Here is a 15,911-nt window from a genome sequence, read left to right on the forward strand (position 1 = left end):
AGCAAGGAGGTGATGAGGAGTATGCAAGGAAGGGCACCGTCCTCGTGCTTTAGCAAGTGAAAAGTAGTCGAATCTCTCCCAGGACAGACAGTGATGCAACAGCTCTGTGCAGACATGGGGAGCTGATACTGCTGGGAATGGGTGTATGGGCTCCTCTGGCTTGATAATTTAGTATCACTGATTTGGTCTTTACGTTTCCAAAGTATCAGGAACGGAGAAAAGAGAAGGTCATAAAAACCCCTCTACATAATACCATTTCTCCTCTATCATCTCCCTACATCCTTCCCTTACTCTAATCCTTACATAAAATCTTCCTGAGAAACCTGCACATAAAAGCTTAGTATCAGAAGTCTTATTTACCTGTGCTAAATAAAAACATTTATGGGTGCCAGCTGAATTGTCTCAGTGAGAGCTTTTTCACCATCCTGCTTTCTTGGAACAAACGCTAGGATTCAGCTCAGAACCCTGATATCCCTGTTTTGAAATGCTAGACTGGTGAAAGTATTTTATATAAGCCCCGAGTCAGATTGTCTGTAGTCACCGTTTTTTTAAACAAACCTGGTTGCTGTCTGCAGCAGGCATGTACAAGTCAGCAGTGCAAAAGTACAGGAGATACCTGAAACATGAGAGATGTTTTTTACAGTAGGTGAAATCTGTTTGTAATAATGACTAAGCTAGTTGCTGTGGGTCATAAAAGTCAGATAGGAACATCTAGGAAGAAGAGAACAGCTGAAATTTTAGTTTTTTTTTTTTTTTTTTTTAAATCTGATTGCAAGTGATTTACATTAATATTACAACTTTCAATCAAACAGAATTCAAAGAAATTACAAACCTTCCCTACTTGATTGTATGACTGGCAGAAAATTGTTGAATTTATCATGCAAGTGTAGCTGTAAAAGCTGTGAAAAATGGTGGTATATGATACCTCAGGACAGCAAGTAAAGAACACTGATTACAGTTGAAACTGCAGGGGTGATGCTGGGATACAGAACTAAATTAACCTAGTTGGAGTTTGGCCGGGACTTTGGGATTCACACCTTAGACTCTGCATGGGACTTTTAATTGTTGCAAGTGGTTAGACAAATTTTTCTCATCCAAGAAACTGAATGTGCAATAGATCCATTCCCTTTCTTCATCCCTCAGCCAGGGAGGCTGATTGCTTACTCACCAAGGGAAAACAAGTGGATCCCTGTAATTTGCTTAATAACGTTTTTTTCCCAGAGATCTTCCATGCTATAGTGTCTATTCTTGCCCTACTTATTTTCCTTACTGTTGTTTTTTCTGTTTGGTTGGGGTCTTTTTTTGGTTATTGTGATTATAATAGCTCCTGAGCCATCATTTTTAACAAAACCTATGTTCTACCAATGCAAATCAACTGTATCACTCAGGACAGAGGGAAAAAAATCAGGATTGTTAAGTTCTTAGCCTGTATTTCACTGCAGCATCGGTTTCCATCTTTAGCAGCGTATTTTATTTCTTATTGGGGGCTTCATCAGTTGATGCTACTGGACAATAAAAAATAAGCCTCCCCAAAACACTTCCTCAGGTTCAAAATGGGAGTAAAACTGGGAGGAATATAGGTAGTAAGTGGAACCATAGGGCTGTAATGCTAACATTCAGACTGCTAAACAAACTCATTTTTTCTAGTGCTTATAAGTCACTGAAGTATACCAGCTGAAAATGAAATTTCCCAGGTTTGCCCAAAGGTGAAGTAGGTATTTTTTCCAGATTTTTTTCACACTAAGTAAAACTGGTTCAGCCATTTTTTATCATCTTTTTTTCCCACAACAGAACATGTAGAAACTATTCCCACTTCAGCAAGAGTGTTTACTATTGTGTTCTGAACAGCACAACAGCCGAACAAGCATGGGGTTAAAAAGTTTATATTTAGCATAAAAACATCTAGCTGAAAAATGCCTTTGAGTGCTTCAGTGGAATCTGATTTTGATCTGACCGAATTTTGACCTGCAGAAAATTCCACGCTTAAGCACAATCCATTCTGTATGGGTGTACTCCCTGGGCTCAGAGCACGCAGGGAGGAGGAAGGCAAGGTTGCTGTGTATGTGTGGGGAGCTTTTGTCCTTGTCCCAGCTCTGTATCTTCAGGGGCTTCAGTTCCACCCTGCGAGGGCAGCGCTGAGGCCGATGGTGCTTCTCGCACATCTGTGACCGAGTGTGTGCACTTAGTGCTTGCAGTCGTAGGGCCCTCCTGTGTCTCGAGGAATAAACTAAATGTCCAGTGAGGTTAAAGGGGGTTTCTGACCATTTTGGATTGGTCCAGTGTCCTCTGCCCCATTGACCAGGGTCAGAATCAGGTCTGGTAAGGGTACTCAGGGTCAGACACAGCCCAGTCATCAGTGGTAGGTCCATGGTGGTGAGGCAGGTCCAAAGTCAAGCTGGGGAATCAGTCTTCAGGGTCTGGATCAAGTGTGTTTGTGGCCACATGATGGGGAAAGCCGAGGTAGGGCTGGAGACCAGCGTTCTTACAGTGTGGCTGGGGCAGCGACTGATGACTCTGGGCTGGGCTGAAAAGGGAGAGCTTTGCAGGGGATATTTGTGGGACCCCCAGGTGAGACTGGTCAGGCTTTAAGTGACAAGGCTTTTCAGAGAGCCTGGGGAAACTTCGTATATGGAGATATTCAAGACTTGCCTGGAGAAGGCCCATCTGTCTTTGAAAATGGCCCTGCTCTGAGCAGGGAGTTGGAGTAAAGACCTCCAGCCTTCCTCCCAGCCCAGGTTATTCTGTGATACTACAAACCCCGCTGGTTTTACTTCTGTATTAGCAGCGTGTGCAGGATGTGCTGTCACTGGGAGTGTGACACTCAGGCTCTAAACCGTGTGTGACAGAAAACCAAACAGATAGTGTGCACCCACCAGAGGTGATGTACTCCTTACAGGGCAATGGGACCGAATGTTGCAAACTCTTGCTCACACACTTCATGTTCTGCCATGAGCAGCCAGTGAAGGTCCTCAGAAAAACAGAGCTAAGCATATGTGTGAGCGTTTAGAGGACCGTAACATCAGGGAATATTTGCTGGCATTTAGAGACCATCCATGCTCCAAGGGAAGTCAACTGGCTCTCTAGCCTACTGCCTCGAGCCCTGATCTGCCCTGATGAAGGTCTGTGTGGAACACTGTGCGCTGAGGCCTTGACTCAGCAGAGCAATTTGGGATGTGTGTCTTGCTGAATCAGAGCTTGTGTGTCTAGCAGAAATTGCTTTATAGGGCACAGTCTGGTTCCCACTGAAATACTTGCGAGGCTTTCGGCACACACTTCAACGAAAACGTGATCAAATCTATGTCACCTGGTCATCCCTTGAGCTGAGGACAAAAACTGCTGCTCTGCTGGTTAAAATGAGAATGTATAGAACAGGGGCTGCCAATATATTGAGAGCTGTAGGGGAAAAGTCTTTTGTTAAGGTTTCCTGCAATGTGGATGGACGTGGAACAGAAGGAGTTTAAAATGGCTACATAATTTAGGAGTATATCTTTAGATGTAGAAAAAGGTGTAGTATCAGGAATAGAACAGTGAAAACTTTTATAAGGTGTACAACCTAAAAGAATAGTTTTATGACTCATTTTAATGGTGGTATTTCCTGATGGATGAGTATGCAAAGATGTCATTTTAATATGCTTTGACAAAGTTGGTTATATAGCATTTATGTAAGAGACTGGCTTCTTCTGGGAATATATTTTTTAAATCTAATTGGTGACTACTTGCACGTGTATGAAAGAGGAAGCTTTCTACCTTGAAATCTTTCTTGTTTCTGAAGTTGTGGTACTGTCTTTGCCTTATCAGTTTTGGAGCCCTTTTAGAAAATGTGGGAATATTTCTAAATTTGATTGTTAAATCTATTGAACAGAAGAGCTGCCACTGGAGAGAATAAACTTTCTAAAGTACTAATAAGTGTGCAAAAGTGCTCTGAAGCTTAGGAGGCAAAGTCTTTTTACAGTTAGAAGACTTGTGCTCCTACGTGCTTACAACACGTTTGAAAATAAGACTTAAATGCTTCTAGGTAATTTGGCATTACAGAAAATCATATCTGATTTTCCTGGTTTTGCTCTGACATCAACACCAATCATAATATGATTTATTATACAGATGATAGCAGAACTAGTTGTATGTGGAGCAAATCCAAGAGAAATAAATACGATTCATATGTGAATTAAATAATTTAATGGTGTTTAAATATGAGAGGCAGTACACATCCTTGGTTTCAGTGGAATTAAATGCATTGGTTCTGTAGTAATTATTTCCAAACTAGATGTTGCTCTCAGCTAAATAGTCATTCCTTGGAAACCAATGGAGCTGTGTTTGATGGACATGGTGCAGTAGAAGCCAGAGTCCATGCAGACTTGCACACTCTTGGAAGTCATAAATTATTCCTCTGTAGCCACTGGAAGGAGGCTAATGTAACAATGAACAAACACTCTAATGGTTCAAACAGTCTGCCAGAATATCAAAATCTTGTTTGAAATTGGATGATTTTGGAATATACTTGGCAAGAAGGGTTAACTACAGACTTCCTCAGCACTTCAATGGATCAGACATATGCTAATCCCATCCCGCCTGGAGCAAGATGTCAGCTCTCTTAGAGTGCACTGTTGACAGGCCCTGGTTTCACACAATTGCAGCTGTGGCTGACAGGAGGAAAGGGTGTTTTCCTTTCCCCACAAAATCTCAGTGGCACAGCAATTTGTGGGTCATAAAGAGAAGGCTTCTTTCATGGAAGCTCTGCAGGCTGCTATGCCTGTATTGCAGACATAGTTTAGAGAGTCAGGATCTCAGGGCTGGCTGGCTCTATTGCCCCTTTATACTCTCAGCTCTCCAAGAGTTCCTCTGGAAACTCTGCAACATTCCCCTGCCCATCTCCTACATGCCCTTACAAACTCCAAGGGAAAACAGGATCCTTGGGGTCCTGGCTCAGTGCCAGATGGGACTCAAGATATGCAGAGAGATGCTGATCAATAGGCAGCAAGGGCACAGGGGTGATTGCCAGCTGCTAGCTGCTCCAGAGGGCAGGAGAGGTGTCCATAGGCCACGACACCCTCCTTGGCTCCCCACCTCCTCCAACTGCAGCACCTGGAGCAGAGCCAGCCAGGCAGCTCCAGGAGTCACAGGACGGGTTCATACAGGGGTACCAGCTCTTAGGGCGCGAGGGATCAGAGTTTTGGCTGCATCAACCCACAATCCTGATCCATCGCTGAGAGAGACCCCTCACAGCCCAGGCTCCCCAAGCATTTAAAATGCAGTTCAGGGAATGAGTACAGTGAAGAATAATAAACATGATCATAAATCAAATATAATAAAAACAAATAAAAAAAGCGAAACGTTGCGTTTTGTTCACAGTGACGATCCCAGCGGTTCCACAAGCAAGAAAGCCGGGTGTGAAACGGAGGATCCGAAGGAGGCCGGCAGACAGAGTGGCCAGGAAGGCAGGTCCGACACCCTGACGCTAAAAGCCCAGCATGCGGAGCTCCACGAAGAGCAGGCAGCGGGGTGTTCCCCTCTGGTGCAGAAGGCGAGCCTCCACCACACGGGCTCCCCAGTGAGAGTGCAGCGCAGCAAAGGGGCGGCCTCGTGTTCCCACGCGGCTGCCTCCGATTATGAGCTCTCCCTTGACCTAAAGAATAAACAGGTACCAAGGCTTCCTCCTCAGGCTGTGGGAGAAGGGGATGGGGCGGGTGGGACTGCATTCACACTGTGGTGGGATGTCTTTCAGCAAATCCTTCGGCCTTTTGTTCGCCTTGAGCTTTTGCCCTGCCTGAACTGGCCTTTTGCCTGCGTGGGGCGGATGGAGGAAGTAGCTTCCCCACCTCTCGACTGCGTCACCCTTTCACCCAAACCTGCTGGTCTCTGCTCCTCATTGCCTGGGTTCTGTGGTCCAAAGTGGACCTAGAAACCCAGTTGTGAGTGTAGGCTTAGAGACGGGTTGCAGGCAGCCGAGAGCTGCAGCATCCAGAAATATTGCCTTGCTCACAAGCATTCAGTGCCTGTAGGGCTCCAGCAACTGGTTGTCCCAAATGATTTCCCTCATGGGACAGGTCTCCAAGAACCATCTTGCTATCTTGGATCATGCAGGGTAGGTCTCCAGTGCACTTCTGCATTAGCATGAGGCGTTCATTCAATGAGTGTCCTGCACAGCATCTACCACGATGTTTGTGTATTGCTGCCATGACTGCCTTCAGTGCAGCAGTGGATGTTGAAGAGACAGGCAGGTTAACCAGGCTGAGAGGAAATGATTCAGTTCCAGAAGTTGCAAGCCTTGCCTTCTGTGCCTGAGGCTACAGCCAAGCTCCAGAGCACAAGTGTGCCCGTCTCTAGATGCATCTCCTGATGGGCTCCCATCAGGGGACAGTGGGACAGGGGCTAATAGCAGCTGGGCTCCTCCCTCAAAGGTAATGAGGTGGAACATGCCCCCCTACTCCACGTCACTGCAGATTACAGTCCAGAAGAGCTGTTGTGCAAAACAGAACCTAAATAATAGTTTCTGTCTTTTCCCTGGTATGGCAGCTCAACTGGAGGCTGTTGGACATGCAGACCCTGCAGTCTGTGAGGTGAGGATGACAAGCAAATACTAGTGACAGTGTCCAGATTACGTTCAGTGGGAGAATTCAGCGGGAGCTGTGCCACTGCAGCTGAAGGGTCTCAACTAATGAGGTTTCCACAGAAGAACTGCTACTTCTAGGACATCTCTTTGCCACTTCCCTTAAGGCATTGCTGCTGTCCCTAAACATACATGTCAGATCAATGGCTCAATAAATTTCTGAGCAAAAGAGAGACCTTGGCTCTTTAGCTCTGTCTTTCTCAAAATACTGCATACTCAACTCAGAAAGAATTCTTGCTTCACACCAGGAAAGGAAACAAGAGAGACTAATTAACTGGCTTAACAAAGGAATGTGACATATCCTTGGGGTGGGCCAGATCTTGACTGCTGTATATGGGCTTAGCCTCCTCAATGTCCTAGAGCTGCTCTGGTTTGTCCTGGGGCGTGTCTGTCCTGTGTTATTTTAGCTTTAAGGTCACGTTACCCTATCATTGTTCTTGCAGCAGAGGCCAAACCTGCCCTGGATGCATGTGAGAGAGAGAGACATGTTAGCTGATTGTTCATTAATTTCTGGTGCCTCGCAGGACTGACCTTGCATGGACTTAGCCTATCTCGAAGGTGAAACCACTTTTCTCACAGCAGAGGGGTCTTACAGTGTGTGTGCCTCTCCAGCCTGATGGTTGTCCTCAGTGAATGACCTCCAGCTCTGGAAGATTTTCAGGCAGTGAAGAGTATTATTTCTTCAATTCTTGCACTCTAGTATGTGTTTTTATAGGTATTCCTATCAATTTATTTGTCAGGTAGTTCTGTTAAATGGGAATAAGAGTGATAGGACCCACACAGCACTGTCCCAGTAGAACCCTAGTCATAGCTCAGATTGTAATACATTAACAGAACTTATGATAAGAAAAACAGGTGAAAGGAGACATTTTTAGTTTCAAAGTGCAGTTGAAGTCACATTTACCTTTTGGGAGAGGGCTGAGTGTTAGGCCTGAAAAGGCTTGGACCAGTCGTTGCCCCTCAGCATCATAACGCAGGGTTGGTGAGCGGCTTCATAGCTCTCCTTGCTTTCTATCCCATGAAACAGAGATTGCTGACAGTGCACTGAGCAGAAGTACACTGTGCTGGGAGGCTGGAATGGAGACTCAAGTGCTAAAGTTCCTTTATGCTTAGACTCTATTGAATGTTGGGAAAATGGAGGGTATCGGGAGAGAGGAGCATACCTTCTGTCATACACACTGTTGGGTTGTGCTGAAGGGTGGCAGATGTCCCAGGCATGAAGGAAAATATCTCTTTAGCACATGGCCCTTTTAACAATATTCTTCCATTGTGAAAGGCTGGAGGGAGGGAGAAACATTAAGAAAGGGAGATAGAGAACATGTATGCTCTGTATGTCTTTTTTTTTTATTTTTTTTTTGCGATGCATGCATTGCCTGGAGTTGACTCAGATTCTGTCCCCGAGCCTGATTCTCTTCTTGCTAACATGGTGGCACATCGCCATGCTAAGTGGCAACCTTGGTGGAAAACCAGTGCTAACTGAGAATAAGATCAGGCCTGTTTTCTCCTGGCAGATTTATGAATTTATGGCTATGGGCAACAAAACCATGGGGCGTGCACCTCAAATGTTTGGCCATATCCAGGCCTGGCACTTCGTCTTGCCTTAGGCTGACCTTGTTAAAGCTCCCTTCATGTGCAGTCCCTCATGGCAATGGATATTTCCCAGCCACTTCTAATTCAGCCACAAGGCCTGAATTGCTTAGAATGAGTGTTCATTTCGAGGCCCAGAAATGTATTAAGCTAATTATTCTTTGAAATCCCCCCCAATCCCTCTCCTGCTTTTCCCTTCCTCTGGCGCCAGCTGTCGGATCATTCCCCAGAGAAGAGTAGCTTTAAGTAGGCAATTACTTGTGATTCATAGGGTTTATTAGGAGTGAGAGAAGGCCAATCATGTCTGGCCTTTCTCACCTCTCAAATGGGAAGAGAAGGTTCCTCCGGCCAGCCAGAGATACATCTCCATTACCTGTGACTGCTGTGGTGCTAATGGATGTCCTTCCCTCCTCTCGAGAGGAGGAACACAGGCCCCAGCTGTGTGAAATCCTTAATTCCTTTGGACTGTCAGTTAGCCCGACCTGAGAGCAAATGTGTACACCTCAGGCATCAGTAAACAGTAAATGGCTGGGCTACATGAAGGAGAGAGAGAAAGAGAGACCCACTCCTACAAAGCAAGGGTGGGGAGCACACTTCTCTGTGGGGGTGCTGCATCTGGCTTTGCCAGTCTTTTCAGGCATCCTTTGGTACAGTGCCTGTCCCTGTTATTCCAGCTGCAAGATATTGTAGGATTCCCCTTGCTTTTAACAGGCCAGATGTTAGTGGATGCAGAATCCATCCTTACATCCCTGGAATGAACTGGAAAACAGACTAGTTTGGGAGTCCTCTCATTTTAGATCTTGTTCTGCTTCTTAATGCCTTAGTCCTTTTGGAGGACTGAGATTATGGACTGCAAAAAGCTGGTGATGTTTTTTATCAAGGTACTGATAGCTTGCACTGTTCTTTTAGACTTTTAGAAGGATGTCTTCTCAGTAGTTATTAAAGTCTGCCTTTTGGGGAACTGTCCTTGCATGAGATAAACTGGCCTTTTACTTCAGATCAGCAATGACATCTTGTCTTGGCCTCTAATAAGATCACAGCATATGAATTTCATGTTTTCAGAATGGCTGTCACCTCCTTGGAAACCTCAGATAATTGTAAGGCTCTTGCTTCTTCATTATTTTGCATTTTACTATTATTCTGTCCCTCAGGTAGCTGTGCCTGCCCCTCCCATTTATTTCTCTTTCCCTCCCAACACAATTAGCTTTACATTTTCATTAAAAATATCATTTATATTAAATGCTCACAGTCAGTTGTCAGTAATAACTGTCTGGGTTGGGCCTTTGCAGGTTACTGGTTTAATTTGCATTTGTCTGCATGAGCCTTCCTCCTGAAGGGAAGGGCCAAGGGATGGCTCAGTCTCTTTCCAGGCAGAACAACTTTAAAGATATGTGGCAGGAGTGCTGGTTTTGTGGTGGGCCTTAAGACAGTCATTTTGAAAAGCAAGACAAAGAACCTGATCAAAACACTTCTGCTTACTACCCAGAATCTCTTTTTGTCCCTATATTCCTCTTTCCTGCCATATCAAACACTGGAGGATAAGGCGAGTCCTTGGTTATCCAAAAAGCTTGAGGGCAAGGCAAACAGAAAACAGAAGCCTACCTACTTCCAGAGGAGTTAGTATTGGAAAGATTCCAGAGGTGATTTACCCTTCTCACATCTGTCAGACCAGGCCTTCACTTGTACCCAGATCACTCCCTGTAAATTATGTGGTTACAAAAAACGAAGAAGAAAGCGGATGATATGACATGACTCTGTGAGCTGAGGGTCATGCTTCAGTCTCCCTTTAACTACAAAATCAATTTGCACTTAAACTCAGATCTTGTGTGAGCTCAGTCCTTCATCCTGTGAGTACTGAGCCAACAAAAGGCATGGTGAGGGGCACGTGGTATCTGGCTGGGGATGAGGATGCAGTCAGTAAACTCATCCTTCAGTTCTGCTAATGAACTCATACTCCCCACATGAATGATGCAGTGAATCCTCTGTTAATTCAGGCCTGACTTAACTGGCACTTCACCTTTTTTTTGGCTTTTCCACATGTGCACACATGCATATAAACACTATGGTCTGCACCTGCACTTTGCCTTGTGAAGTGCTGGCAATGTAGAGTTTAGCTCATAGTACAGCTAAAACCTCAGTGAGTGTAGTTCGAGGTTCATCCTTCTTTTTTCTTCAGTCTCATCTTCCATGATCATCGTTACACTGTCCCCCTTGTCCTCTGTCAGTCACTCACTGGAACCACATCATCTAATGTTCTCCTGTAGCACATTAGTGAAAGCCCAGCTGCAGAGGAAGAGTGATGGGATTACCAGAAAGTATATGTTCTAGACTACAGCAGAGAAATGGCCATAAACACCTGCTTTGCTGAAGCCAGTTGAGATGGCACTTCAGCTGTGTGCATGTATTTATGTATTTACATATGTGTTTGTTGTTACCAGTAAACTCTCCTTCTACTAGTTCTTAATATCTTGTTTCAACACCAAATATTCAGATTTTTTTTACCTTTCAAAACTGAGAGTCTTTCTTCTTTTGGGTACTTCTCTTTTCACTGCTGGCTGATACCTGAAAAACTCAGATATGAGAATAAAAGGCACTTCGGGATTCAGACTGCTTTTTGAAAGACACAAACTCAGAACAAGCCCAGCCTCCACTAACTTATATGGAAGCTGTTGTTTCTCACTAGCTGCTATGACCAAGCTGGCATTTTCTGCATTTAAAAATTAAATTTTCTTCCCCTTTTCTGAATGACTTGTCCTTTCCCTGGGAGTATTTCCTAAGGTGAATAAGGAGGGCAGAAGCATTAATAGCATTCTGAGACAAGAGATAATGCTTGACATTACCAGAGCACTGCTGAGCAGGAAAGCAGGAACACACATTGCTGGAATATTGTATTTGCAGAGATGAGCTTACCCTAAAGGCCATCAGAAGTGGGTCTGCGAGGGAAGGGCACCTGCAGGCTCCAGCTTGTTATGACTGGCACTCTGGAGAGAGGCACAATCAGGTTACCGCTGTGAGGAAGTTCCTAGTGCTGGGGTTTTAGCTATCCATGCCCGAAGGGGAACCTGTGTTGAAATCACAGGTTGCCCTGAAAGCAATTCAGCTAATTCAGTGTTAGAAGTTCCTTTGACAGTCATTAACCTTAATCAGTACAGGAACAGGGGTAGCAAAAAGCCACTAGAAGTCAATTAGCAAAAAATACCCTCTCATTTCCGTGTCTTTCAGATCGAAATGCTAGAGCACAAATACGGCGGTCACCTGGTGTCTCGCAGGGCAGCTTGCACCATCCAAACCGCCTTCCGGCAGTACCAGCTCAGCAAGAACTTTGAGAAGATCCGCAACTCTCTGCTGGAGAGCCGCATGCCACGCCGCATCTCCCTGAGGAAAGTCCGCGTCCAGAACTCGGAGAGCTTCTCCGCGGAGAAAGCCCTGGTGGAGGGGTACAACTTCGTGGGCATCCCGTTGGTGAGGTCCCCGTCCTTGCCAGCCACCATCAGCGGGGCCCTGACCGAGCTGGAGGACTCCTTCACGGAGCAGGTTCAGTCCCTGGCCAAATCTATTGATGATGCCCTCAGCAACTGGAGCCTGAAGACCATGTGCTCACTGCAAGATGGGGGCTCATACCAGATAAGGGAGACCTTCAGTGCTAGCTCAATGCAGCCAAACCAAGACTTAGAAGCTGAGCTGCAGGACAAGGAGAAGGAGGAAGGTCTCATGCCAGATACTCTACCCAAAAGCAGCAGCACTCTCATGATGGCTTTTCGAGATGTCACAGTCCAGATTGACAACAAGAACATCTCTGTCTCGTCGTCTACCTCGGTGTCCATGGCAAACTGCCTCAGCAGCAATGACCAGCCTGGGCTCTCTCAAGCTATCAAGGCTGAAGAAAGCCCAGGAGAAGGGGAGGGAGAAGCCAGTGAACCACCAGCTGCCCCAGAGAGCTTATCTGAGTCCGGAGCTCTCCAGAACAGCCACACTTTCACCGAGGTGGATGTCAGTACTAATGGCACGGGAGACAGCAGTGCTGAGCCTGATCAGATGGCAGTGCAGAAGCTCCAGTTTGATGCTAGCAATGAGGCGGGGCAAAGCAAAGGCTCCGAGTCTGAAAATGCAGACAACTCAGAGCAGCTGAGCAGCAGCAGCACCTCCACTTCAGCCAAGTCAGCCTCTGAGGTGTCCTCGAAAGAAGCACTGCAGGCCATGATCCTCAGCCTCCCCAGGTATCACTGCGAGAACCCCGCCAGCTGCAAGTCCCCCACGCTTTCCACAGACACCATGAGGAAGCGCCTCTACCGCATCGGACTGAACCTCTTCAATATGTAAGTGTCTCTTCCTCTGTCATGTTTCCCAGCCTATTTCAGGCCTCACAGGAGCAGGTGATCGCAGACTCTTGGTCTAGATCCATCTCTGGGGAAGTTCTTTCATATTCAAGGGCATGGCCATCTGGGTATGCAGTGAAGAACACAGCTTGGCTGCCCAGAAATTTTCTCCCTATACTCTCACAAGTGCTGTCCTGATCTTCTGTCTAACAGAGGAACAAGCCCACTGCTCCACGACTAGTGCCCATGCTCTCAGAATTCACTGTACCTTCAGTGCCAGTTGCCATCCATTTGTCATCCACCAGCTGAGCCTGGGATCTAGGCTCCTGCTCCACTCTGTGGAAAGGAGCAAAGATAGCTGGCACGGTAAACCCAACCCTGGTTCCTTAACATGGGGCAATTACAAGTAAAGAGAGAGAGGTAGAGCTGAGCTTAGCTAGCCCAGTGTGAGTCATAATGACAAAATTACATCTCTGGCTGTCATTTACCTCCAGATATCTGGATAGATTTTCACCTGACAGACCAGGTTTAGTCATCTCAGTCTCTTACACGTTTGAGTTCGATATCCTGTGAGAAGGCTGCAGGTGTGAAAGCAAAAGCAGAGCAGCGCAGAGGTTACCACAAGAAGAGGTTAACTTGTGGGGTCACATATAGCCTACTGTGGATTGGCACAAAGCAGCTGAGTTCCTATTAGGACCTTTGGATTTGCTTGTTGAGTTTAGATGAGACTTTTCTCATCTAAGCAAGCCGTGAGAAGTCCTGGGTTTTGTTTCATCATCACACTCTTATTTTATGCTGTCTTGGTTTCCACCTGAGTCCCCTAATGGTGAGGAAATAATATACCCATACTAGAAGAATGTTTTGCCATACATCAGCATGGGCCTTTTGGTCAGAGTGGGGACTGAGGATTATGCAGTCCTAGGCAGAAGTTTTGCACAGACAAAGGGGTAATGCACAGCATTTATGCACGTGTAGTATGAAGGCTGTGGAGTCCATGAGGCAGGAACCAAAATAAGAGGTTTTTAGGGCTGGGTTCAGAGCCCATCCAGAACTGAAGTAATGTTAGATCAGACAGATTTGGGACTCTTACAGAACTGAGGATGACATATTACTAGTTCTGAGATCAGATTGGAGGACAGGAGTGAGGAAACTGACCTGTTAACTCAGAGGAGTGCAGGTTTTTTTTATTCTCTGATCGGTATCTAAGTGGACACTTGGCTCCCCTTGTGACACCATAGTTCACCTCCACGCAAGGGGCTGGGAAGGCTTTTGGGCTCTCTGCAGATATTTGGTTGTTGGTCTCCCTGTCAGTTCCTAGGAAGGAGCCAGTTTACCCTTGTGGAGTTTGTGATATGGGCACTGACCCATGGGGCACAGAGCTGAGGTTATGTGTGTGCACATCCTGGACCAGCAGCTGGAAGCCTGCAGTTGCCAGCAGCAAAGTCTATCTGGCCTTGTGCTGCGTTTTTGGAAAGCAGCACTCTGGCTCGGAGCAGCCGCTGGGAACGCAGCGATGCTGGATGCTGTGCTGCAGTGGTGCTTTCCCCGTCCCCACTGCACAGTGAGGGGGTGAAATCCCTGGAACAGAGAGTGCTTCATTCTGCAGCGCTGCTGTAATAGCTCAGTGTGTGTGGGCAGCTGGCTGCGTGGGCAGAGGGAAAGCCAGCAGGACGTGAGGAATCCCGCAGCAATTGCTGGCTGTGCTGAACACCCCTGCAACACTAAAAAGAACAGCAGAGACTGGGCTCAGGAGAGATGGAAGTGGAGTTGTTTGCTACACACATCTGGGTAAAAGCTGCGTGCTGCAGTACATGGGATACATCTGCAGGTGTTCAGTGGCAGAGATGCTGTACTGCTATCAGGATTTTGTGAGGAACAAATTGAATCCCAGGAAGAAGTGCCGAAAGGCTGCTGTTAGTGAAAGAGTAGTGTGTGCAAGTGTATCTGAGTTATAGTCTAGGCAGTGCAGGAGGGCTGTCACAGCTGGACTGTTTTATCCTGCATCCTCTGCATTGTGTGTGCCATCTCTACTGAATCTGCACATCCATGCCAGTACAGGAGCTTCCTTTTTTGTGGCCATATTCAGCTCCCAGCTCCTATGGAGTAAATCTGAAGTCAATCCAGTGGCTTAGGAGTCACACTGGAGTAGCTGAGTTCATCCTCGTGTTGTGAACACTGTATTGTCCTTTGCCAAATACGAAAGTGTGCAGGTGGATGTGCGTTTTATGAATCCCTGTTGCTTGACTTGACTCATGTCCTGACCATATCACCTCTGCACTGAGCAGGGAACTTTGCCTGCTCTTCAAAGGTGAACCAGGAGGTCTGTGTGATAATGCAGAAGGTGTATTGTTGCTTTTCTGTGAAGAAGGCCTGGGTTTTTCAGTATCAGATCTTGCAACTCTCCTGTTCACACATTTAATGGGTTGATTGTTCTCACAGTCACCCTCCCCAGGGATGCCACACTGCCCAGGATATTTTCTTTTGACGTTACAGAGTAAGCAGAACTATTTCAAGCTCATCTACTTTTTGTCTGCCCATGAGGCCCCTGTAAGGAGCAGGCCATTCTGCTGAATGCTGATCCCCTTATAGCTAGACATATGTTGCTCACCCACATACTTCACCAGCTGACAGCGTCACAGTCTGTGCTTCTGCGCATCATGCATTCACGTGCTCCGAAATCTCATCCTATCCTTTCCCCACCCCAGGAAACAGCCTGAGCAAACCCACTCCTTGAGCCTTGACAAAGAACCCTGAATTTGGGTTAATGAGGGAAGTAGGGCATCCTTTTCATGAAGTCACACCCTTACCTCTCCCCACTCACCAGCTGAGAGGACCCACGGAATGTGGCGATCTTCCTGGCATTGCACTCGTTCATCTCAGCCGAGAGCGCACCTTGACAGAGACCCTTCAGTGGGGCAGACTGAAATATGAGAAGAAAACCTCCTGCACAATACACACGTACAATCCGTTCTTGTCTGTCCTGTGGGACGGGCACCACACAGGCTCACAGCCACTCCCAGGATGCATACAAGCACGTGTGCTTACAGGAGGCATGAGGAGAAAGCCAAAATATGTAGACACACAGGCTCTGATGAACATGTAGGGTGCACGTACAGGTCATACATACACACAAATGTGTGCTTGTTGAGACATGCACTACCCCCCGAGAGGGAAGGGCAACCCCCGGTATTGATACAGGCTGGGGGATGAACGGATTCCGAGCAGCCCTGCTGAGAAGGACATGGGGGTGCTGGTGCATGAGAGGCTGGACATGACCTGGCAATGTGCACTCGCAGCCCAGAAAGCCAGTTGTATCCTGGGCTGCATCAAAAGCAATGTGGGCAGCAGGTCAAGGCAGGAGATTGTCCCTTTACTCCACTCTTGTAAGACCCCACTTGGAG

General features: G+C 46.6%; 1 protein-coding gene across 5 annotated transcripts in view; it reads left to right on the top strand.

The window, feature by feature from the left end:
* Window positions 1-15,911, top strand: part of IQSEC3 (IQ motif and Sec7 domain ArfGEF 3) — a 102,109-nt gene that overhangs the window by 57,051 nt on the left and 29,147 nt on the right. For all 5 annotated transcript variants that reach the window (XM_050323402.1, XM_050323405.1, XM_050323404.1 and 2 more), the window contains 2 exons: window positions 5,350-5,638; window positions 11,417-12,510. In XM_050323402.1, the coding sequence (XP_050179359.1) occupies window positions 5,350-5,638; window positions 11,417-12,510 (1,383 nt within the window). The remainder of the gene's footprint in view (window positions 1-5,349; window positions 5,639-11,416; window positions 12,511-15,911) is intronic.

Source organism: Myiozetetes cayanensis, unplaced genomic scaffold (assembly GCF_022539395.1).
Source record: "Myiozetetes cayanensis isolate MyiCay16 unplaced genomic scaffold, myiCay2020 scf3, whole genome shotgun sequence".
Lineage (NCBI taxonomy): Eukaryota > Metazoa > Chordata > Aves > Passeriformes > Tyrannidae > Myiozetetes > Myiozetetes cayanensis.